Source organism: Beta vulgaris, chromosome 5, assembly GCF_026745355.1.
Source record: "Beta vulgaris subsp. vulgaris cultivar EL10 chromosome 5, EL10.2, whole genome shotgun sequence".
NCBI lineage: Eukaryota > Viridiplantae > Streptophyta > Magnoliopsida > Caryophyllales > Amaranthaceae > Beta > Beta vulgaris.
Genome location: NC_079206.1, coordinates 21,678,902 through 21,702,132, shown reverse-complemented (window position 1 = coordinate 21,702,132; position 23,231 = coordinate 21,678,902). Strand labels below are relative to the sequence as shown.

The window sequence follows — 23,231 nt, the reverse complement described above, 5'->3', positions numbered from 1 at the left end:
GAGGCAGTAGACTTCGGGGGTCCAACCACGGCCCGAAGTTGTGAAGAAGATCACGTTCTTCGTTGTCGGCTCCGTCCTCTCTCCTCATTAGCCACTTTAGGAATATCTGAACCATAGGGGGAAGATGGTTTGTATTTTGAATTTGGGGAAGGTGAGCGGGAAAGAACCCCACACCTGAGATGTACATTAACAGCCCCTTGAACCGTGGGTCCGCATTCTTGGGGTCGAGGATCATTTGTTTCACTTCGAACAATGATATTTCGATTATTTCCCCGTGATCCTCCGCTAGCATGTAATCCACGAATAGTAGAGAAGTTTCCGGTTTGAGGGGGAGGGCTGGGGTAAAAAATCTTATTGGGGCTATCGGCTTTATGTGGTGGACTCGAGGGGGTGATTCTGGAGAGGGTGGGCTTAAGGATGGTGATAGAGGTGGTGGGGAGGATACTTCGATCTCCATGGGAAAGTTCATAATTTTTTTCAGCTGGGCTAGTGTTTGATATTTTTTGTGGTTTAGGATTTGGATGGGTTTGGGTTTCACTCTGTTTTGAGCTGTTTTTTGGTGACTGACTCAAACACACGCTTGACGAGGAACCGTCGGGATTTCTGGGTAGCAGGGTAGCAGTACCCTGAACGCCACGTTTCGGCAGCAGAGGGGGTATGGTATTTCCCATAAAATCTTCCGAAAGATTTTGAAGGAGAGTGAAGGGATTTTCATCATTGTTTACCTCTGCAGCGACATGTTTCCTAGGATGAGACATTTCTCTCTGACCCACGCCGCCTTCTATTTCTTCGACTCTCTCTCCTGTTTCTTTTTCTTTCGTCTTTTTAGGGGTCCACCTAGAATTGTGGGATTTCCCTCTTATTTTTGACTTTCCTCTTTCAGTTATCATCTCCTTTGTGTTGACTTTTTTCTTGTACCCAGATGGCACCCACGTGGCTTCGGGATTTTCAGGGAGTTTCCCCCCCTTCGCGACCTCCGGAGCTCTATTATTCCGGCATGAGTTTCCCGAATGACCACTAACGTTGCAGCTCTCACAAAACCACTGGCCCTCCATGAACTCAAGAGGTTGAAAGGATTTCCCGAGCCAAGCACCTGAAGGAGGTTTTATAGCTCCTTCCATTAGAAGACAGAGTCTTGCAAATCTCTTATTCCCTCCCTCTAACGTTCTCGCGTCAATCTTCACCACCTCTCCCATGGTGCGACCCAGTTTTACTAAAATTTCTTGTTTATAAAATTTCAAGGGTAGTTCTGGTAGATTAACCCACACTACACCCTTGCTACATTTTGCTTGTGACGGCCGAAACCCCGGTTCCCAACATTGCACCCAAATGTGCGCTCCTTGGATGACCCATCGACCATCGGCAAGGATGGAAGCTCTTTTTTGGTAAGATGGGCAAACAACCACGTAAAACCCTCTCCCAACTGCGATAAGATCAATGTTCTCCGGCAAGGACCATAATTTAACCAGTTGAATCTTCAAAAATTCTCTTGAGAAGGATTTCCTAACTACCTTACATATTATGGCCATGTTCCATGGCTTACTCAGAGCCGAGTAATCTTCATCAGAAATAGGAACAATGACATGATCCTTTTGGATGGCTAGAGGGCCACCCCTATCTTGGCTCGAAATGGGGAAGGATTCGGGCTTATCCTTGAAGCTGGAAGACTCAGGTGATACGGCAACCCGAAAAGAAAGACTCAAGGGATGATCATCATCAACAACCTTGGATGGACTCAAAGCACTCTTGTTGACCCTACCTGGCGGCGGAGCGGAACTATGACGCTGGTGGAGGTTGTAAGATGTCGTGAGGGCGGTTTTAGAAGGGGGGGGGGGGCTTTTGGGTGGAGGAGTTAAGGGTTTGTCTCTCTCTACAATTTTCTCTCTCATCTCTCGGCTTTGAGTTGGTTGAGTTTAGTTAAGGGTCCAAAATTCTCTTCGTAATATCCTCCAAACTCACTGCTTATCAAATATGATAATTGGAACTCAACACTCTCAAAAGAAAATCATGTTTTAAGGTATAATGAAATACAAAAGTTGGACGGACTCATTCCTAAATCCTACGAGGGTAAATAAATTCTCACATGAACAATATCTCATTAGTCATTACAAGAGATAATAATTCATTAAGGTAAAATGGCAAGTGTCCAAGTGAAATATTCTTTTCCTCTATTCAAGTAAAAAAAAAATAATACTTCCTCCGTTTCACAATAAGTGAAACATAGAAAAAATACACACATATCAAGGAATATAGAGGGAGAAAGTCTTTTTTTTTTTTTTTGACATCAGATAAACTTGCATTTAATAAAAATTGAATTACAACCTAGGGAACATACTAACCAAACATAAGAAAATCATCTTGAACAGGATTAGTTACTAAAACAGGGGGAGGGGGCATAACATTTCTTTCGACAAGGATAGCAGACGTACTCAGTAAAGCAGGATGGACTTCTCTTGGATCCAATGCGCATCCTGCAAAACAAAGGGTTAGAGAAAGAGATACTTCGACGCTTTACCGTATTATGTTGGCTTTTGATACTGGAGTGCAAACGAGAGGAGATTTTCATCTTGCTGGTAGACTGATTGTTGACCCGTGAAGTAGACTTTGTCGGCGAACAAAAGGAGGAGGGTGGAGGTAGTAACAAAGAGACGCAAGACGACTTTTCAGAATCCATACTTGTAGCCGCTAAATCGAGGCCAAAAATTGGAGTTTGTATACTCTGCTCGTACCCTTCCACATGGGAGTGTCTCATCTCCATAGGTGTATGGTAATCTATAATCGTGCTGCAATCCATCCCTTGTGATGGATTTAAAGTTCGGATGCTGATGATTTGATTTTGGGAAGAGCAATGGTAATGCAAGGTTCTCCCCGCTGACATCACCCTGTACATTGAAGGGGTGATATGTAGATAGGTATCCCGCGCTTTCCGATTTGAAAATTGAAATTGGGACCCTATAGATTTCGTTTTTTTCCATGAAGTAGACTCCAGGTTTGAAGTAGAAACTTTAATGTCGTGATCTGTTCCAACGACATTCATGGTCACCTTCTCTGAGAAGGTTTGATTCTTTTCCACTGTGATAGTGGTGGTACCCTGGTAGGATTTCCTTTCTCCTACCTTTCTCCTTTTCCCCTCCTTCTCAAGGAGTGAAGATTTACTCAAGACTTCATCCTCACCGACTATTTGAGCATTAATATCAACACAAGTTGAAAACATGCCTAACATGGACGATACTTCATTAAATTTTTGTTGAAATTCTCCATTATTCGGGTGGAGTTTAAGGGCTTGGACAAGATCTAGTAACCCTATGTCGGGTTGGCTAAGTTCCAAAGCTCAACAGCTCGCCTAAAATAAGCTTTGGCATTGGTAGCGTCATACATTAAAACAAGAGAGCATAACTCACCCACTTTCAGAAAATCCTTTTCCTTGGTAAAACACGCAGCCAAATTCAGATTGATAGATAAAATTAGACTTAAAAACACAGACTTTTCTTCCTAATTATTAATGTCCGCAAAAAACAAGAACTTGATGGCTTGAATATAGTGTGCAATGGCTGACTTAAGGTCATTGTTTCTGTAAAAGGTATTACCCTCAGCTTTCAAACTTCGAGCATACTCGAAGATACCAAACGGATTAATAAGAAAATCAAGCCTCTGAACCCAATTAGATGAAGAACAATTAAGTTCGTCAAAGTGATAAAGGCACAAATCCCCCTTTAACTCATCCTTTCTTTTTCATGAATTCTAAAATAACGAGATAACTCTAAAAGACAAAAACAATAAAACCACTAGTAGATAAAGAGGCACCAACAACAGCCTAAACTAATTTGAGAAACTACTGCCTAGTAAAATTTAAGCAAAGAAAATAGTAAAGCTTAGTGATAACCTCACAGTAGTTGTTAGATTTGTAGCAGAAGAACGCGGTTACTAACATCAGGTGGTGGTGGTGATTCGCCGGCACCCAGAAAAGAGAAGCCAATGGGTTTTGGTGCTGTGGCGGTCGATTTCGAGTGGTGGCGTTCCTCGAGATTCCGGAAACCAAACTTTGATGCCACCGATCGACTGGCTACTGTGGGGGGGAAAAGAGATTGGGCTCGCCGACGACCTGTATAGAGCTGGAGATGCTCAGGCTGTCGACGAGCCAATAGGGGGAGGGGAGATAACGCGGCGGAGGCGTTGAGGAGTTTTCGCTAGGGTTTCGCTAGGTTTAGTGATGAAACAAATAAGTTGTGGTCCCCTTTTACTTTTCGGTGGCATATTTGTAATAAAAGTGATTTTTTTTTTTACTATTTAGAGTTTGATTTCACTTATTGTGAATATGGCAAATAAAAAAAGTATTTCACTTATTGTGGAATAGAGATTTACGTTATAAGCTCATGGTATCGAGCACTAACCCAAAGTAATATTCCCGTCAGCTCCAATTACTCACAAATTTCCATTTCAAAAATAGTACTCACAATATAAGATCCCATAAATCCATTGCTCTAATCCTTTGTAATTTATTAGTGAATAATAACATGGACCAAAAAAAGTAAGATAATAAGCCAAGAGATTAACTAAATGGACAACAATAACACTAAAAATAGAAGAATATGAGACACTTACTTTACGAAGAAGCTCAGATTAATCTGTTCGAAAGAAAGCGTCGGAATTGAAGATTCTGCGGTCGTTATTTTGGCGCTTGATAACGGTCAAGAATCAAGATTATCTGCTAAAACTTCAAAACAGAGTATGGCAACCTATTTATTCCCCATATGTACGATAAATACAACATTAACATACCATAATATAGATTCCTACGATCCAACATATAAAATTCAAAAGTAATCTGAAAAATTCCCACCTTCCCTTATTACACAAACTTTACCTTGAGGAAAAGAAGATACCAAAACCTTCCCTGCCAATTAAGAGCAGGAACCTTAAAACTTCTTCTCCTCTCTCACCTCCCTCCATATCTTTCCTTCCATCCGTAAAATGCAAACAACATTCCGGCACAAAACCCTACAAAAGTAGCACAAATAAATTGTATTGAAACGTTGGCTAGCTTAATGCCGAACGTTATCAAATTAAAATTCCTTTCCACCTCTACTCCTCTTTGTCAATGCCAAGGCCTATAATCGGATCGCAACGCCGCACCCACCCATTGATATGGTGCGCAGCAATCATCTGCACAATATGCACGGTTATAGTCATTATAACTGGCATGGTTATCTTCATAGGGTACCTCGCTATTCGACCCAAAATACCCTTTGTAAGCGTTACTTATGCTCGCCTTGATAATTTTCAGTACACTCAAGGTGGTGTTCTTAATACTGAGATTAACATTGTTTTTAAGGCAGAAAATGATAATGTTCAGGCTCATGCTAGCTTTTCAGATTTCGGTTATTACCTTAGTTTTCATGGTTTGAAGATTGCCAGATTGCAAAATAATCCCTTTGAAGTTGACAAGAATGGTTCAGCATATTTTAACTATGATGTTAAATCGTATTCTATACCGTTGGACCCTGATCATAGTGCTATTGTGGATCGTTCTTATAAGCAGAATAGAATTGCATTTGATTTAATTGGGCATACAAGAACAAGGTGGAGAGTTGGGCCATTGAAGTCTGTTAAATTCTGGTTGAGATTGAATTGTGAGCTCACATTTCAGGTAGATGGGAATAGTATTGATTCTCATTGTACCTCAAAGTCTAAATAAATTATACAGGACTTTTCTTTTTCTATTTAGTTTATTCTTTTGAAGATTTGTAACACAAATTAAAGTTAGGTTGGTATAAATGAGTATACTTTTGGTATACAATCCTTTTCTTGATTCAGTCTTGTTTAGATTAATTACATTGCTTGCCTCTCACTTTCTTTACTTTTAGGGTTCTGTAATTCATCTTTTTGCCATATTCTTAAAATAGTTTGTAACGGAGGACGTAAAGCATGAAAGTAGTTTATCATTGCCTATTATTCTTTTATTACACTTTTCATTTTCTAACAAATGAAGATGTGACTGTGCCACGTGACGCTCTCCCTAAGGTGTTTTAGTTCATGTAATCCATGTACAATAAAAAAATTAAGAAAGTGCATAGTATAGGGTTTGATCCCAAGACCTCAAATACATATACTAAAGTTTTAACCACTAGACTTACTTGTATTTAGTATTATTATCATAAAGTAATATATTAATTAACGAAATTTTTTTCTTACCCGGGACATAGCTCGGACCTAATAACTAGTTAAAATTTATTAAGTGTGCTCTTTAACTCTTTTCACCTTAAAAAAATGCATGTAAATATGTAACCATATTAAGTTTAAATAGGATTGACTAGGTTCAGTTAGTTGTAAAAAAAGATGAAAAGAAGGTTGATTAATTACAAGCAAATTTAATAAATGTTCATATAAGTTTAGGTGAAAAGAATTTACCAAAAATTAATTTGCCATTAATTCTTTGTTTTAAATCAAGTAATGGAGGTTTGGTAAAAGTCTAAAATTCTGGATCTACGTATTATAGCGTTTCTCTCTCTATGAAAAACTCTCTCGCGAATACCACCTCGCAACAAGAAGTAGATTTACTTGCAAGATCTACAAAGAAACCCAAGCGTAAAATCACTCACCTAATTTTTAATAATCAAGCCACTTCTGAAAATTCAACCCAAACACCCATTCCTCCTATGAATTCAATCCAGATTCCTCCTACTGTGCAAGCTACAAATAATTTAGCAAACACACCACCTTCATTCAGAGACATGCTCAATGGAGCAAGAACAAACGGATTAAGTCCCACACAAGATAATTATTTGATGGATGATGATGATGTCTCTGATGATGATTTGGCACCGGAAGATATGATGGAAGATGAACGCTGCCCAGTTATCCTGCTATCTAAAGACGAAAAACGAAGAATGAGAAAACCCTGGCGCAATTCACTGATCATCAAAATGTTTGATGGTAAAGTGGGTTATATGGGACTCATGAGAAAGCTCAAGAGAAAATGGAGTCTCAAAGGAGAGCTTGCGCTAACTGATATTGGTTGCAGATATTACATAGCAAGATTCACAAATACAGAAGACTATAATTTTGTCTTAGCTCAAGGACCCTGGATGATAGATGATTGTTATCTAACAATTAGAAAATGGGTCCCAAACTTTGTTCCTGATGAGTCGCCTCTGAAAGTTCTTACAGCTTGGGTAAGGATCCCAAATCTCTCGGTTGAATACTTTGATACCCAGTTCCTTCATAAGGTAGGCTCAAAAATAGGGAAGGTTCTTCGTGTGGACCGTACAACTGCTCAAGCAGACCGAGGTCAATTCACACGAATAAGTGTGGAGATAGACCTTACAAAACCTCTTCTATCCAAGTTCTGGCTCAAAGGAAAAATCTGGAAGGTCCAATATGAAGGTATCAAACTCATTTGTTATAAATGTGGTATGATGGGACATTCTACAGACAATTGTAAACAACATCAAGAACATCCATGTCCCAACACGGACCTAGAAAATTTTGTGGATAATCCTAATCCTATGACAAAATCAAGCCCATCACACAAACCATAAGAGGTGGAAGATTTTGGGTCTTGGATGTTAGTCAAGAAACCAATTAAGAAACGCACTACCATGATCACCAAGGCTACTACCACTGCTACTAAACCTGCTGAAGATCTTGTCCACAAAAATACTGTCCAACCTCAACAGTCAAGTCTGATGAAAAATACCGGCGTCCTCGGAAAAGGTACAGAAGATGCAGGGAAAGGCTCACGCTTCTCGGTTTTGGAAAGTCCGGACGTGGAACTACAGTCACGCGAAACTGATTTAGAGAAAAATCAGGAGCTGTTAGCAGGTTCTAAGGAACCAATTCAGGCAAGTATTGGACGAGTAATTTCATACGAAAATGTAGGCGTAAGTCAATTTCACACGGTGGAATTGGGAGACTGTTCACAAAAGATTTCCAAAGTTACCAATAAGGCAATCACATTTAATTTAGGAAAAATCTCATCACCAAAGCCAAAATTCAAAAAAAATCACTCAAGAAAGGAGCAAATCTTCTCGAGTTTCCAAAAATAAGGTTTTGGAGGAAATTAACCTTAATAGTGTTTCACTTTCAAACCCCAGTAACGTGAATCACGAAGCCTCTGGAAAAGAAAATTCTCTAAGCCTATTCTCAGCTAACACTCAAGACCTTAACCAAGCCATCACTGTGAAAACCTTCGATAATGCCTTATTCCACCACCAACCCACGCCAGACCAATCCATCACTCCCTACCATGATTCCTCGTCCTCCAGACATCATCAAACTGCTCATCCCCCCGGAGAAGACTTTGTGCGCAACACATGTGATGGACAACCCCTATCTGGTGGAGGCGATCCCCCTGACTCACATCATGGAAGTAAGGATGGACACATGGTGGATTCCTACCCAGGAAACACCGGAACTTGTATGTAATATCTTGATTCCCAACGATATTCAAAGTCTTATTAGGATGTTAAGTCATGCTTATTGGACCTCGTTACCTTCTATACCCGTTTTTATGGAAAATAAAACACCTAACATTGCTCCAGATTCCCTTCCTATCACCTGCATGGTCTGGAATGTGCAGGGGGCAGGAAGCCGTGCTTTTATGGCTGCCCTTAAAGAACTTGTTAAAACACATAAACCTAATGTGATCACCTTAGTAGAGACGCATATGGGAGGTGCTCAAGCGGATCATATTGCCACAATATTAGGCTACTCGGGGCATACTCGAGTGGATGCTCAAGGATTTAGTGGGGGGATTTGGGTTTATTGGAAACCGGATTTGGTGACAGTGGAACCAATAATTCAGCATGCTCAACATATCACAATGAATATTACGAGAGTTGGTGCTACTCCTTGGTATTTTTCTGCGATTTATGCTAGCCCCGATCCCACCAAGAGAAAAGATTTATGGGAAGAACTTGAAAACTTTGCTCGTTCTCATAATAAACCGTGGCTCATTGCTGGTGATTTCAATGAAACGAGATTCCCCTCCGAAAGAAGTAGTTCAAGTCGTGAAACAACTCGAAGATCTCTTAAATTTCATGAATGAATTGATGAGTTGGACTTAATTGAAATTGAATTCTCTGGGGCTGCACATACTTGGGCTAGAGGTTCTTCTGAAACAACCTATCAAAGTGCAAGATTGGATCGTGCACTGTGTAATAGTGAATGGAGTCTTCGCTTTGACAAGGCTCATGTGAAACACCATCCAGCGATTCAATCTGATCATAGCCCCATTATCATCTCTCCTAATGGTTTCATCCCCCTACAAACCAGTACGCGACCATTTAAATTCCAAGCAGCGTGGATGTCTCATGAGAATTTTCAATCCTTTATCAATGAGAACTGGCGCAAAGAGGAACCTCTTGGGCCGGCTCTACAGGACCTTGCTCAAAAATTACAGAACTGGAACAAAGAGATTTTTGGTAACATTTTCCATCAAAAACGTCACTTGATGGCAAGGTTAGCAGGAATTCAAAAATCACTGTCAAATAAAGTGGATAAAGGGCTTATCAAATTGGAAGCCAAACTTCGACGTGAACTGGATGACATCCTCGAACAAGAAGAAACACTTTGGTATCAAAAATCACGAATTGAATGGTTGAAGAATGGTGAAAAAAATACTACTTTCTTTCATTTGAGTACCATCATGAGACGTTGGAGAAATAACATAACTGCCATAAAGAATCATGAAGGCAACTGGATTACGGAAAAGGAAGAAGTTAGATTACTTCGACAACTTGTTTACGGATGAACATGTCAGGGGAATGCTGAGATACCGCAAGACGTTTTCCCGGAACTAGCAATGTCTGATTGGAATCATTTATCTAAACCATTTACCAAAGCCGAAATTGACGAGGTAATCCCGCAATTAGGAGCGCTTCGTGCTCCTGGGCCTGATGGTTACCAGGCCTTATTTTATCAAAAAAATTGGGATTTGGTAGCGGATAAAGTTTATGAAATGGTATTACAAACACTGCAAGGGAAAGGACTTCCACAAGGTATTAATAGCACGCACATTGCATTGATCCCTAAACTTCAAACTCCTGAATCTGCGGCTCATTTTCATCCCATTGGCCTTTGTAATGTGAGTTATAAAATCATCACGAAAGTGATAGTGAATCGGCTGAAACCGATCCCGCCCATCCTTATCTCAAACACTCAGGCGAGTTTTGTTCCGGGAAGACAGATAACAGATAACATTGTGATTGTGCAGGAAGTTATTTATACAATGCGTCGCAAACAAGGATCCAAAGGCTTCATGGCTATCAAAGTGGATTTTGAAAAGGCATACGACCGCCTTAAATGGTCCTTTATTCGAGAGACACTTTCCCAAATGAATCTCCCAATTCTGTTAGTAGATATTATAATGGATTGTATAACTACGTCAGAGTTGAAGGTACTATGGAATGGGGAACCTTCGAGGTCATTTAAACCTTCAAGGGGAGTGCGTCAAGGTGATCCATTGTCACCTTACCTCTTTGTCATGTGTATGGAGCGCCTTTTCCAAACAATTGAAGCTGCCATCATAGAAAATAAGTGGAAGCCAATTCGGGCGAGTCGTGGAGGCCCATTGCTATCCAATTTATTTTTCGCAGACGATATTATACTCTTTGCAGAGGCTCCAGTTGATCAGGCGACAGTTATTCATGATTGTTTGGATCGTTTTTGTAATGCGTCGGGGCAAAAGGTCAGTTTAACCAAGAGTCGTGTGTATTTTTCGAAGAATGTAGATATGGATACTAAATCTATTTTATCTGAAGCTCTTCAAATAGAGGCTACAGATGATTTGGGCATGTATTTAGGTATGCTAACTCTCACGAGCCGCATAACTAAAGAAACTTTCAGTCACTTGTGTGAAAAAATTGATCGTCGGCTCTCAGGTTGGAAAACCAAATACCTTTCACTTGCGGGTCGCATTACATTAGCCAAATCAACTCTGTCAACTTTGGCCAACTACTCTATGCAAACGGCAAAAATTCCAAAAACAATTTGTGACGAACTAGATAAGAAAACAAGAAGATTCATTTGGGGTCGAAGTGAAGACAAACGAGCTATTCACTCTCTCTTATGGGAAGTATTACAAAAACCAATGAAGCAAGGGGGCATTGGAATTCATTCAGCTCGTCAAGCTAATGCGGCTTTTTTAACGAAACTTGGTTGGAGGGTTCTCACAGAACCAAATGCGCTATGGTCACGGGTTTTACGTCACAAATATTGTCAAGGTCGTTGTGATGTAGACATGTTTATTCCAAAACATGGTATGTCTAATGTGTGGGCTGGTATAACAGAAAATGCTAAAGTTTTAGGCGAAGGCATGAGTGTGGCAGTGGGGAATGGTTTGAACACTTTATTCTGGGAACATAAATGGGTACTGGATCAACCTCTTAGTGATGTAGTTACTCAACCCCTCCCTTTGGAATTAGCAGGAGCTACGGTTCATGACATGTGGGAACCAACGCTCGGATGGAAATGGAGGTGTTTGCTCCCTATCTTACCCAAGACCATCTAAAACGAATTCAAGCTCATGAAATTCGAGAAGACATGGAGGAAGATGATCTTATTTACTGGCAAGGTAATAATAAAGGAAAATTTACGATACGTTCGGCCATTGATATTATGAGGCATGAGACCGATGTTTTAGATGAAGAATGTTGGGAACTCATATGGAAAGCTCCTGTGCAACAACGACAGAGAGCTTTCTTGTGGATGGCATGTCATGATAGAATCATGGATAACTTAAACAGATTCAAGCGCAAATTAACGGACGACCCAAAATGTTATATTTGCGGCCATCACACTGAGAATGCGAATCATATCCTACGCGAATGTCCTGCAGCCATCATGGTTTGGCAAACCCTTGGTGGACCGATCACTAAGGACTTTTTCTGGAGTGGAAATCTGAAACAATGGATCACAAGCAATCTCAAGGTTGATGAGCATGGTTCTTCTGAACTTTGGCCAACATTATTTGGGACCACGGTTTGGTGGCTTTGCCGTTGGAGAAACAATAGAGTGTTCGAGAATGGTGCGGATATACCTGTTGATTATGGAGCTTTTCTTCAAATTAGATACGACGAGATGCGAAGAGCGCTGAACATTGGTCATACAAATAATGGGCTCAAGAAGAATAAAGAGATTTTTATCCAGTGGCTTGCTCCATCTGAAGGATGTTATGCCTTAAATTCCGATGGTGCAGCCAAGGGGACGCCAGGCTTGGCGGGAGGAGGAGCCATCATCCGCGACCACCTAGGAACCTTTGTTACAGCTCTGTCAGCTAACTTTGGGATTTGCTCAGCTTTCAAAGCGGAGGTGTTAGCTCTCCTCAAAGGGCTCCAGTTAGCTCGTAATCTACAAATTTCCCATCTTCTGATTCAGTTAGACAACTTAGCTTGTGTGCAAATACTCAAACGCAAGGAAGAGGCAGGTGGTGAATGTGCTCATCTCATCAAAAGCTGCAAGAAGCTCATTGAAGACCCAACTTGGAAAGTGTGCATTTAACATGTTTATCGGGAAGGAAATCGGGCAGCTGATTGGCTTGCAAACCATGGCGTAGTTCAGAACTGTAGCCTCCACATTTTAAATAACCCCCCTTCTTCTTTATTTAGAATTTTAGCTGAGGATGTCCAAGGCGTGGCCTTCCCACGGTTGGTTGCTCCTTAGAGTAGTTTCTTTGTGGTTTCTTTTGCTACTTGTTTGGTTGTTTGTTTTGTTCTGTTTTTGTATCTTTGGCTTTGCCTCCTCTGAATCAAAAAAAAAAAGTAATGGAGGTTTGGTTTGGAGAGACCTAGCGAAAATGGGACACACACTTCAGCGATGAAAGGTCGTATCATTTGATGAAAAGATGATGGTGAGGAAAGCCATTGATCATGAAGCCCAAATTCCATTAACTTGTGTAACTGCTAGCTAATAGACAAAGCCCAAATTTCATTAACTTGTGTAACTGCTAGCTAATAGACACCTAAACCTTTGGTTGGATTGTCCACTATGTCCAGTCCAATTTTCTTATATTGATGTTAAGTAAAGAGAGCCAGAGAGGATTGGAAAAACTATTTGGACCTAAAATTTTAATATTAAAAAAACTTGTGAGCCGAGTTTATCTAGTTTGCTAAACAATGTCTTAGAATTTCCTAATAACGCCCTAAATACGGTATTTTTATACCGTATTTGTTTACTTGCATTGTTTTCTCTCTCCTCCCTTGACTCACTTTCCTAACCCCTCCTCCTCCAATTTCAAAAGTTCCCACCACACCACCACCATCCTCATCACCTTCGCCACGACAGCACCACCACCACCACCTTTTCCACGACAGCACTACCACTACCACCAGGGTACCTAACACACCACCACAGCACCACCCGCCCTTCTTCTCTCCTGTTTTTTCTTCATCTTTTTTTTAAAAAAAGGAGGCGTCCACCATGGACGCCCCACCATCGGTGGAGGCGCCTATGGCAGGCGCCTCCACCACATGGTGAGGCGCCTGCCATGGGCGCCTCCACCGGTGGTGGGGCGTCCATGGTAGACGCCTCCGTTTTTTTGAAAAAAAATTAAGGGAGGCGTCCACCATGGACGCCCCACCACCGGTGGAGGCGCCCAATGCAGGCGCTCCACCATCTGGTGAGGCGCCTGCCATGGGCGCCTCCACCGGTGATGGGGCGTCCATGGTGGACGCCTCCCTTAATTATTTTTTTTTAAAAAAATTCACTATAAATGAAAAAAAAAACAGAAAGAGAGGCTAATGGTCGGGGTATGGTGGTGGTGGTGTGTCGAGGGTAGGAGTGCGGCGGTGGTGCGGTGGTGGTTCGACGATGGTGGTGCGGTAGTGGTTGTGCGGCAGTACCGTGTGTAATGGTGAGTGGAAGAAGATGGGAGGGAAATTGAATGAAGAAGGGGATAAAATCTGGAAATATTAGGGAAGTGAGTCACGGGGAGGAGAGAGAAATAAATGCAAGTATGTAAATACGGTATAAAAATTCCGTATTTAGGGCGTTACTAGGAAATTCTAGGACGTTGTTTAGCAAGCCCCGAGTTTATTGGTAAAAAAAAAGGATTGGACAGATTGATGTAAGATATCAATTACGCTAAAATATTATCACCTATCATCTATCCATGAAACATTGTTATAAAATAACTAGTTCAAAAGGTTGGCTAATCAATTAAACAAATTAATAGAAAAAAGGTGGTAGTTTAGTGGAATAACACCCGAATTGTAGGGCATTGTCCAGGGTTCGAATCCTTATCCCAACTATTCCGGTATGAAATAAATGGTATGGTATGAATCGGTATCTCCTCTGTTTTTAAGTTGGTTTGATTCCCTGCAAAATAGAACACGTAAGCTAACCTCGGGGGTTGATCCGAGGAAAGCCCCTCCGATGTCTAAGTCAGTAATGGGTAAACCAGTAGCTCTCAAGTGGAGTATAACTGTAATTGTGAACGTACCTTATGACTCAGATCAACGAGGTATTTATAGGAGCCGACAAGAGTCCTTGCTAGGATAGGACTCTAATCTGCTCCTATTGGTTGGATGGAATTCTATCCTCTTGGGATATAATTCTATCCTTTATTGATGCTTATCATTAGGCCCGTAGGCGCATTTAGATAGTACTTGTATCAAGCCCAGGCCCATATGAGAATGGCCCAAGGAGGAGTACCGTTAAGGTATCCTAACGAAACCGGTATGACAAAGTCAACGGTTCTATGAAGAGTGCATTGACCATGAAGATTCTTATCGGTCTATGAGCATCGGTATGGAACTTAGTCAGCCCCCATGTAACCAGCCCCCAAGCCGGTATGTCTGGTAGAGACGTATCCTGCTTAGTTAATGTTGAACCGTCATGGATATAGTTGACATGAAATAGCGTGGGAAGATTAACCGTTGCCTGGCAATCCGAATCGTTGCATCGATGCGCCCAAATTCCATTAACTTGTGTAACTGCTAGCTAATAGACACCTAAACCTTTGGCTGGATTGTCCGCTATGTCCAGTCCAATTTTCTTATATTGATGTTAAGTAAAGAGAGCGAGAGAGCATTGAAAAACTATTTGGACCTCAAACTTTAATATTAAAAAAACTTGTGAGACGAGTTTATTGGTACAAAAAGGATAGGACAGATTGAGGTAAGATATCAATTACGCTAAAATATTATCACCTATCATCTACCCATGAAACACTATTATAAAAATAACTAATTCAACAAGCCAGCTAATCAATTAAACAAACTAATAGAGGAAGAGGTGGTAGTTCAGTGGAATAACACCTGGAATTTTATGGCATTACTTAGGGTTCGAATCCTCATCTCAATAATATGTTGGGCATTTACTTATGGGCTATTTAGCCTTGTACCCAACCTCTTAACTAGTGTGTCTTGCAGGCTAGTAGCCTAGCAAGGATTGGTTTAAGGACCAATTATCTTTTCTAATAATAAAGAAAATAATTAAACAAACTAATAGAATCAACTATCAGCTAACGCAATCAACTAAAAACAAACCATATATCAATTGCCAAATAGGGCAAAGAATACAATCTTAATCTTAATATCATATATATATCATATAACTAATATATAAAATAAAATCCAAAAGCCCACTCATGAGGTCGCGACAAATGGGGTCCAATTTGGCGTCCAAATTGGACGCCATTTATTGCACTTGTTAACTGTCATGTCAATGCCAAATTGGACGCCAATTGTCGCACTTGTTAACTGTCATGTCTATGCCAAATTGGACGCTAATTGTCGCACTTATTAACTATCATGTCATTCTTTTTTAAAAAGAAACAGAGTTTCAAATTGATAAGTAGTCATGTATAGAGTTTACGATAAGAATAAATAGCGTTGGGTTCCCAATGAAAAACTTAAGTACAGTAAATCGATTATAACTTTTAACATGTAGTTTGGAAATTATAATTGTGGTACTATTGGGAAGTGTTTAAAACTACTTCAAATAAGATTCATTTATACTATATTGAAACTTTTCTATTAAGGTAACTTATAAAAAGCTTTATTGACTATATTAACCTATTCAAGTAATAAAGTGCAATTAGAATTAGAAATTCAATTAGAATGAGAATTATGGCTTTTCTACAAAATTCATTCGTGTAAGATATAGAATATTCAAAGTTATTACATTATAACTTTTGTTGTTGTATGTCAGACAAAAATACGTTCAAACAGGGTATATGAAATTCTCAAAAATCTACATGTTCTCCACGAAGAGAAAAGGCATTTGCCCAGATACCAAATACTAGTACTTTTGGAGAAAATTTTGGAGAGCATAGGGAGTTCCTTAGGATTTCAAGGTCATAGCGCGCCACGTATAATTGTCATGTCATTATTTTTATTTTATTTTTTTTTTACAAAAATAGAGTTCTACATAGATCTAAATACATATAAGGACCTTTAGATAAGCGAAAATTGGAGTTTTGATTTTAAATGAACAACTTAAATTATTAAATTGCGTAAATTGTATATAACTTTGCTACGTAATTCAAAATATTATAATTTTTATACCATTGAAAAGTGCTCAAAATATTCTTCGAAATATGATCCATATAATCTATAGTTCTACAACATATAAAATACAACACCAAGTAGGATTGTCATGTCATTAATTTTTATTTTAAATATTTAAAAATAAATTATATATATTTAAATGCATAAAAATAGTTTTGGATAGGGAAAATTAGAGTTTGGTTTTTAATAAACAACCTAAATTATTATATTATATAAATTAAATATAACTTTTGCTATATAATTAAAAATATTATAATTTTGTTACCATTAGAGAGTGCTTGAAATATACTTCAAAATAAGTTCCATTTACAATGTAGTTTTGCAAGTCATGAAAATATATTTAATTAATTTTAACTCATTATTCAGTCTTTTATTTTAGATAAATATAATAATAACTATAAGTATAGTGTACTATATGTAATTATAGCATTTGATCATAGGTCCAATGTATAGGATAAAACATATTATATTTCAAAACCTCAACCTTAGTCAACTGAACCGAAACAATTTAGTATTGCAACAAATTTCATTAAGGAAACTTTTTTGTCACAACAAAAATTAAAATCTATAGCGATAAAATTACATATATATTAGAGTTTTGGATGATGAAAAAATGAAAATTTGATTTTAAAAAACACTTTCAATATTATAGAAATACCTAGTTTCAAGAAAATAAAAAAACACCTCAAATCGATATAGTTGCTCTTTGCAATCATGGTTTGGCCTGAATTTTACCTCGATTTTTATCTTTCATTTGTTAATAGAGATTAGCTTCTTTAGTGGATTTGTGTTCGATTTCTCTTAAGTCAATTAAAAGGCTAGTTTTGCAAAAGAGTGTAGAGGCCTAATCTAAATATTATAGTGATTTGTGCTGCCTTGGCAAAGTATACAGCTAATCTACTGTCCTTCTAGATTAGATGGCTCCATTTTAGGGGTTTCAAGTACAAATTTTGTGCGAGGGTTAGGGTTTATCTGAGGTTTGATGGTATTTTTCATTTAATTCCCCTTTTGTATGCGAGTTTCTTTAATTATTTTGGAGGTATTGCCATCATTTCTAGGGGGGGGGGTGTTTAGTAATTGTTTGCAGCATTTCTTGCTTGAAGAGGTTGGATTGTTGTCCATTATTTCAGATATCGCATTTAATGTGATGATAAAAGTCCTTTCGCGGTTCTGGTATGTAATTTCGATTATAGAGTTTTGCTCTTTCTTTTTTTAGTATAAAAGTTCAGCTGCTTTGTGCAATTCAGTATCTTTACTTCATTCTCTTTTAATTATCTCTTTTCATTTATTGTTCTATGATGCCATTTAAAGTCTCCATTTTCTCTTAAATTTCTAATTTTATGTCTTTTGGTGTGTATGAAATCATTTAAGGAAGTGGTCCTTAAGGATTGTGGTGGGGACGGTGATGTCCCCTGCATTACTGCTGCTGAAGATGATGTTGTTCCTAGGACTGAGCATGTTGTTGGTCCTGAAAATTTGTCTGTAAGTGACCCTCCTGGTCGTCTTGAATTCCCTAAAGCCATTTTTTTAGATGACTTAATCCAAGTAAAAAAGGATATTGATGATTTGTCTAAAACATTTTTGGTTGGTAAATTATTAGATCCTGTTATTGGCAATTTTGGAAAGGTGGTGTTGAATATCTTCATATAAGGAATAAATTGGGTGCTTAACCCTGGGATTTATAGTTAGTAAGGTCTGGGAGACTATGGCATGCTCAGGGGGAATTATTTGTGATTTATCCTTGAAAAACTCACTTTTATCCCTATGTTAAAGATATAAAGTATGTTGATTTGTGGGTTAGAATCCCTAGGTTTCCTATTGAATTACTTAACTTTGATTTAGTTGCTAATATGTTGGCTTGCAAACAATGTGGGTTCATTGATTATGTTAGATGCTACATAAGTGCTTAGGCATAAGATCCTTTTTGTTCGTGCTTGTGCTAGAGTTGATATTTTTGAACCATTGTTGGAATATGTTGAGATTACTAGAGCTAGTGATCCACTGGATGTTCCTTTTGTGGATGTGATGATCATCGTATTGATTATTGTACTCTCTTGTATCCTCCTCAAAGAGAGTTGAAAGTGATGTTGATGAAACATCCAAGAAAAAGTGGTTAGCTGAGTCTGTCCAAAGTGCTACTAGGAAGTTAAACCTTTATCCAATGTTGAGCAACCATTAGTGGTGGAGGCTAGGCCTAAACACATTGTTAGACCTTAATATGTTGCTATTTCAAGTATCAAGCATGTTGTGCACAAGAATTATTTTTCTGTTAAATCATTTGCTGGCAAGGAAAAAATTGTTGGTGGTGGTAAAATTGTTTTAAAGGATGTGCCTAAGTTTGTTCATGCGAAGCATGCTTCTCTTTCGTTGCCTACTATAAGTGGAAAAGATAAAGGGGTGGTTTTTTGACACCCCACCATTGAAGTGGTTTCCTTTGATGATGAGTTAGATGATATTGTTGTGCCAGCCTACCCTCTTCTATTGGCTCTGGTAGCAGAGCTAAGAATTCATAAGCTCTTGCTTCTGTTCCTACTACTGTAGGTGGGTTACTGCCCCTCCTTCCTCTGTAATACCCAATATTTTTTAGTATTTATTCAAGGAATTAAAATATTTATCTTCTAAAATAAATTTTTTATGTAAAGGGTATTTTAGTAATTTCACTTATTTTAAATTTTTTTGATGGGAGATGGCGCCAAAATTAGATTTATTGAGCTTTTGGTTTAAAATTGTAGTCAAAATTTTATTAAATAAGTTTTACCAAAAAACATTTGAAAATGAATTTTGGAGATTTTTTTTCCTGAGCAATATTTTTGACGGGAACCTATACTAAATTGGGGGGGGGGGTTGGTTTTCCTAAAACTTCCAAATTTATGATGGAAGTTACAAATCTTAGTTTAATCTCCTGATTTATGGTGATGGTTAGAAAATATTTAATTTTGGAAATTAAGTACTACATATTCTACTCCTTTAAATACTCCATACCTTCAGTTAACTTTAAGGAATTCATACTCTCTTACTTCAAGGTTCTTCCTTCTCTTCTTATCTATTCCAGATTTATATTTTTTTATTCAAGTTCCAATTTCTTTGGGTCACTAGTACAAGATCTATGATTTAAGTCGGATGCGAGGCGCCCATTTGTGTCGGACATGAGTCCGACGGCACAGACCTCGACGCAGATGAGAGAGACATGATCTGCGTCGGATTAGGACACGAAGCAGATCCTAATCTATTTTGCGTCGCACTATGAGCAGGTGCCACGCACATCACTCCTACACCCAGCCAATTGACTGTCATCTGCGTCACACATGTTGTAACATGCGACGCACATAACAATCATCTGCGTCGGACATGTTACAACATGTGACGCACATGCTTTACTTTCGTTGAATTGGTGAAGATGACAAGCAATAAAAGTTTCATCTCAGAATTTGCTAGTCTAGGACATAATTTTCGTCCATTAGAACATGACAGAAATTGAAAGGAAGAGAATTAGACTTAATAACTTAATTACTATAGAGTTTAAAACCATTCCATTGAGATCAACAAGCAACAAATTTTAACAATACAATCTGGGTAACTCAATTTCATGTCTCTAAAACGAAATTAAAAATCTAATACAAAAAACCCTAAAATCTAAAGCAACCAACAATACTAAATCTTCAACGGTATTAAAAATCTAATACAAAAAACCCTAAAATCTAAAGCAACCACCATACTAAATCTTCAATCTTCACCGTCATCTTCTTTCTCTTCCTTCACCGGATCTGCAAACATAAGTTTGATTTTAATTGAGTTAAAAAACTAAAAAAAATAGAGCGGAAATAATATATATCAAGCAATTTATACTGGGTCGTTTATATTACCAAATTCAAGCCAGGTTCATCTTATTTCTTTCGAAAATCAACATAAATATGGCAAAACAAAAAATTCAGAATACAATGGTACCTGAAAATCAAGAACTGAAAATAAAATGGTCCGAATCGAATTCCTTGAACTGAAAATAAACATAATTCGTCGAACTCGCAACCACTTTGAACACCTGGGTTTCCATTTTTAGATCCAAACCGGATTCTTGAAGCTTTAACAGCACAAATCAAAATCTTCGTTCGTTAATTATTCGTACCAAATTCGTCAACTTTTGCCGTTCGATTTTTTGAGAAATGAGAAATTTGTTTTGATAAGAAGAGATGAATTCAAAGGGGATTTTTTTTTCCGTGGAGGAGAAAGAAAGAAGATTGAGAGTTTTGAGGAAGGAGAAGGACGAGCGAGGTTGAAAGATTGAAGAGAAGAGGAGAAGCGGTGCAGTACACTTGAAGAGGGAGAAGGGAATTTAGGTTAGGCTTTTATTGGGCTGGAATATATAGTGGGCTTATCATTTGCGGCGCATGGGTTTAGAAGTCCGACGCAGATCTCTAGGAAAAAAATTATTTAGGGCGGGATCATGGGCGTGAGGAAATAATGTGCGTCACACGTTGAATAAGGTACGACACAAAATGAGATTGGTATCTGCGCCGCATGTTGAATAAGGTGCGACGCAAATTGGGTTTTTGCAACACATCTAACGCACGTGCGACGCATATAGCTCGAATCTGGTACTTATGTACCCAAGTTATGAGTCGCACTCCTCTTTACGTGCGACGCAAATTACTTTATTGCGTTGTTTTGCCTTTGATGCGACGTAAATGGGGTGATGCAAATCGTCCTTTTTCTACTAGCGGGTCAAGAAAAAGATTTTAATATTTATTACTCAAAAATATTATGCTCGTGATAGGTCATTTATGTTTAAATTCATGATTAAGTTCATATGATAAGTTACTTATTGGTTAGTTAGGATAAAGATCAAGCATAAAAATAAATGAAGATACTAGTATACTCTTTGTGCAAGATCAATGTATGTTGTGTAGCTAGATTTTTTTAAATATGGTTTTATATAATAAAGTTGTTTATTGACTTAATGGTTGAATGGATTTGAAAATTCGGTTGAAAATGGTTACAATTTTTTATTATTCAATCTTAGAAGTGAAAAGAAAGAATGATTTTAACAATCATTTTTATATAAAAGTTTTGTATCCTTTATGGAAAATTAATTTTCTTTTTACAAGGGAAAGTTTGATTGGTTTTTATGAACCTATAATGTTCAAAAAGTTGTTTATGAGAAAAGGAGATTTATTCATAACTTACAAGTCATATATACGCGTGATTAACATCAAGAAGGATTTATTCATGACTTACAAGTCATATTACGCGTGATTAACATCAAGAAGGATTTATTCATGACTTACAAGTCATATTATTATTACCGCCTGATTAACATCAAGAAGGATTTATACTTCAAAGTCCACTTGTTGGCAATTATTGTAATCCCTTGACATAGATGTGTGATGGGATGACTAGCTTGTGGGGTGTGCTCACTAAGGAAAAGGAAGGGAAGATAAGAAGAGAAATTATTTTCAAGATTATTTTTAGTCCATGTTATTTGGAAAGAGTTTGTTATTAAAAGTTATTCTTGAACTATTAGCTAAAGTGTTTGGAAAGGAGTTACTCTTAGAGAGTTATTCTTGAATTATTACAGACGGATTTTTCAAAATGTAAATTGTTACGAACAAGTGTATTACTTATCTAGTACATTTCATACTCAATTTTATACTGACGCATATTTTCTTTTTCTTATTTGGCTTTGTCATGTTTACCTTTTGATAAACAATTTTGCAGGTGAATTTTGAATGTGCATGGGCGCATATTAGGAAGGGGATCTTCACTTAGATTATGATGTTTGATTTATTTGGAGTTTGAGACAATATTTAATTTTCTTGATAAATAAGTTTTATGATTTTGGTTAAAGTCATTTCACTGCAAGTTACTTAGTCAATTAGTAGGTGGTTGCCGAAAGCGTGTTAGCCACGTGGCAGTAATACTCCTAAATTACTCAAATATTATTTATTTAAAAGTGAGTAATTTGAAGGTGTTATACCATCCCTCTATCAGTAAGGATGATATTATATCCCCTATCCCTTTAAGGGTTGTGTTCCCTGAAGATATTTTTGCTTTTGAATTCTTACCTACAGCTAATGATCTTATTAGTGATGATGCAAATTTATTTGAAAATAATGTGGTGCAATCTGGGATTGATGATGATACCCATAGTTTGGAGGATCATGTTGAGGATGAGATCATAGAGGGTTATATCTCCCAGCAAGAGTTCTCCTTTCACTCTATTAATTCTGAGACTTCAATCATTAAACAGATTGAGGAGATGGGGGTTGAAGGGTCTAGCCTTCCTCAGAATGCTTCAGCTTCTAGTTCTGCCAAGAGGAGGAAGGGTGACCCTAATGAAGAATCTGCAATATCTAGCCTGAAGAGGGGTGCATAACATAGCCAAGTTCTATCTACCACCTGCCAATGATTTATGAATGCTTTTAGAATATAAGGGATAGTAAGAGGCATCTTGCGACGGAGGGAGTTAAAGATTTTTGTAAGTATAATAAGGTTAATATCATTATGATTTGTAAAAACAAAGTGTCTTCTCTTCCTTTAATTTGGAGGCTTGTGTAAGACTTGGTAGGTATCACCATTATGACTTCATCCCTTCTTTTGGTTTGGCAGATGTTACGTGGGTTCTTTGGAAAGATCTTCCTAGTAATCCTAAGTTAAATTTAATCGGTTTATGGTATACAATGTTATAATATTAATCTTTCTATTTATTTATGCTCCCCCAAAATCATA

At 38.0% G+C, this 23,231-nt stretch overlaps 3 protein-coding genes across 3 annotated transcripts; 2 read left to right on the top strand and 1 right to left on the bottom strand.

Annotated features, from left to right (window-relative positions):
- Positions 1 to 50: 50 nt before the first annotated feature.
- On the bottom strand, positions 51 to 1,889 carry LOC125497831 (uncharacterized). The gene has a single exon (XM_048645530.1). The coding sequence runs from the start codon at positions 1,887 to 1,889 to the stop codon at positions 51 to 53; it is 1,839 nt and encodes a 612-aa protein (XP_048501487.1).
- A 2,928-nt stretch (positions 1,890 to 4,817) lies between these two features.
- Positions 4,818 to 5,942, top strand: LOC104893090 (hypothetical protein). Its single transcript, XM_010679167.4, has one exon. The coding sequence runs from the start codon at positions 5,099 to 5,101 to the stop codon at positions 5,693 to 5,695; it is 597 nt and encodes a 198-aa protein (XP_010677469.1). The 5' UTR covers positions 4,818 to 5,098; the 3' UTR covers positions 5,696 to 5,942.
- Positions 5,943 to 6,656: 714 nt separating this feature from the next.
- Positions 6,657 to 7,538, top strand: LOC125497832 (uncharacterized). The gene has a single exon (XM_048645531.1). The coding sequence runs from the start codon at positions 6,657 to 6,659 to the stop codon at positions 7,536 to 7,538; it is 882 nt and encodes a 293-aa protein (XP_048501488.1).
- Positions 7,539 to 23,231: the final 15,693 nt, after the last annotated feature.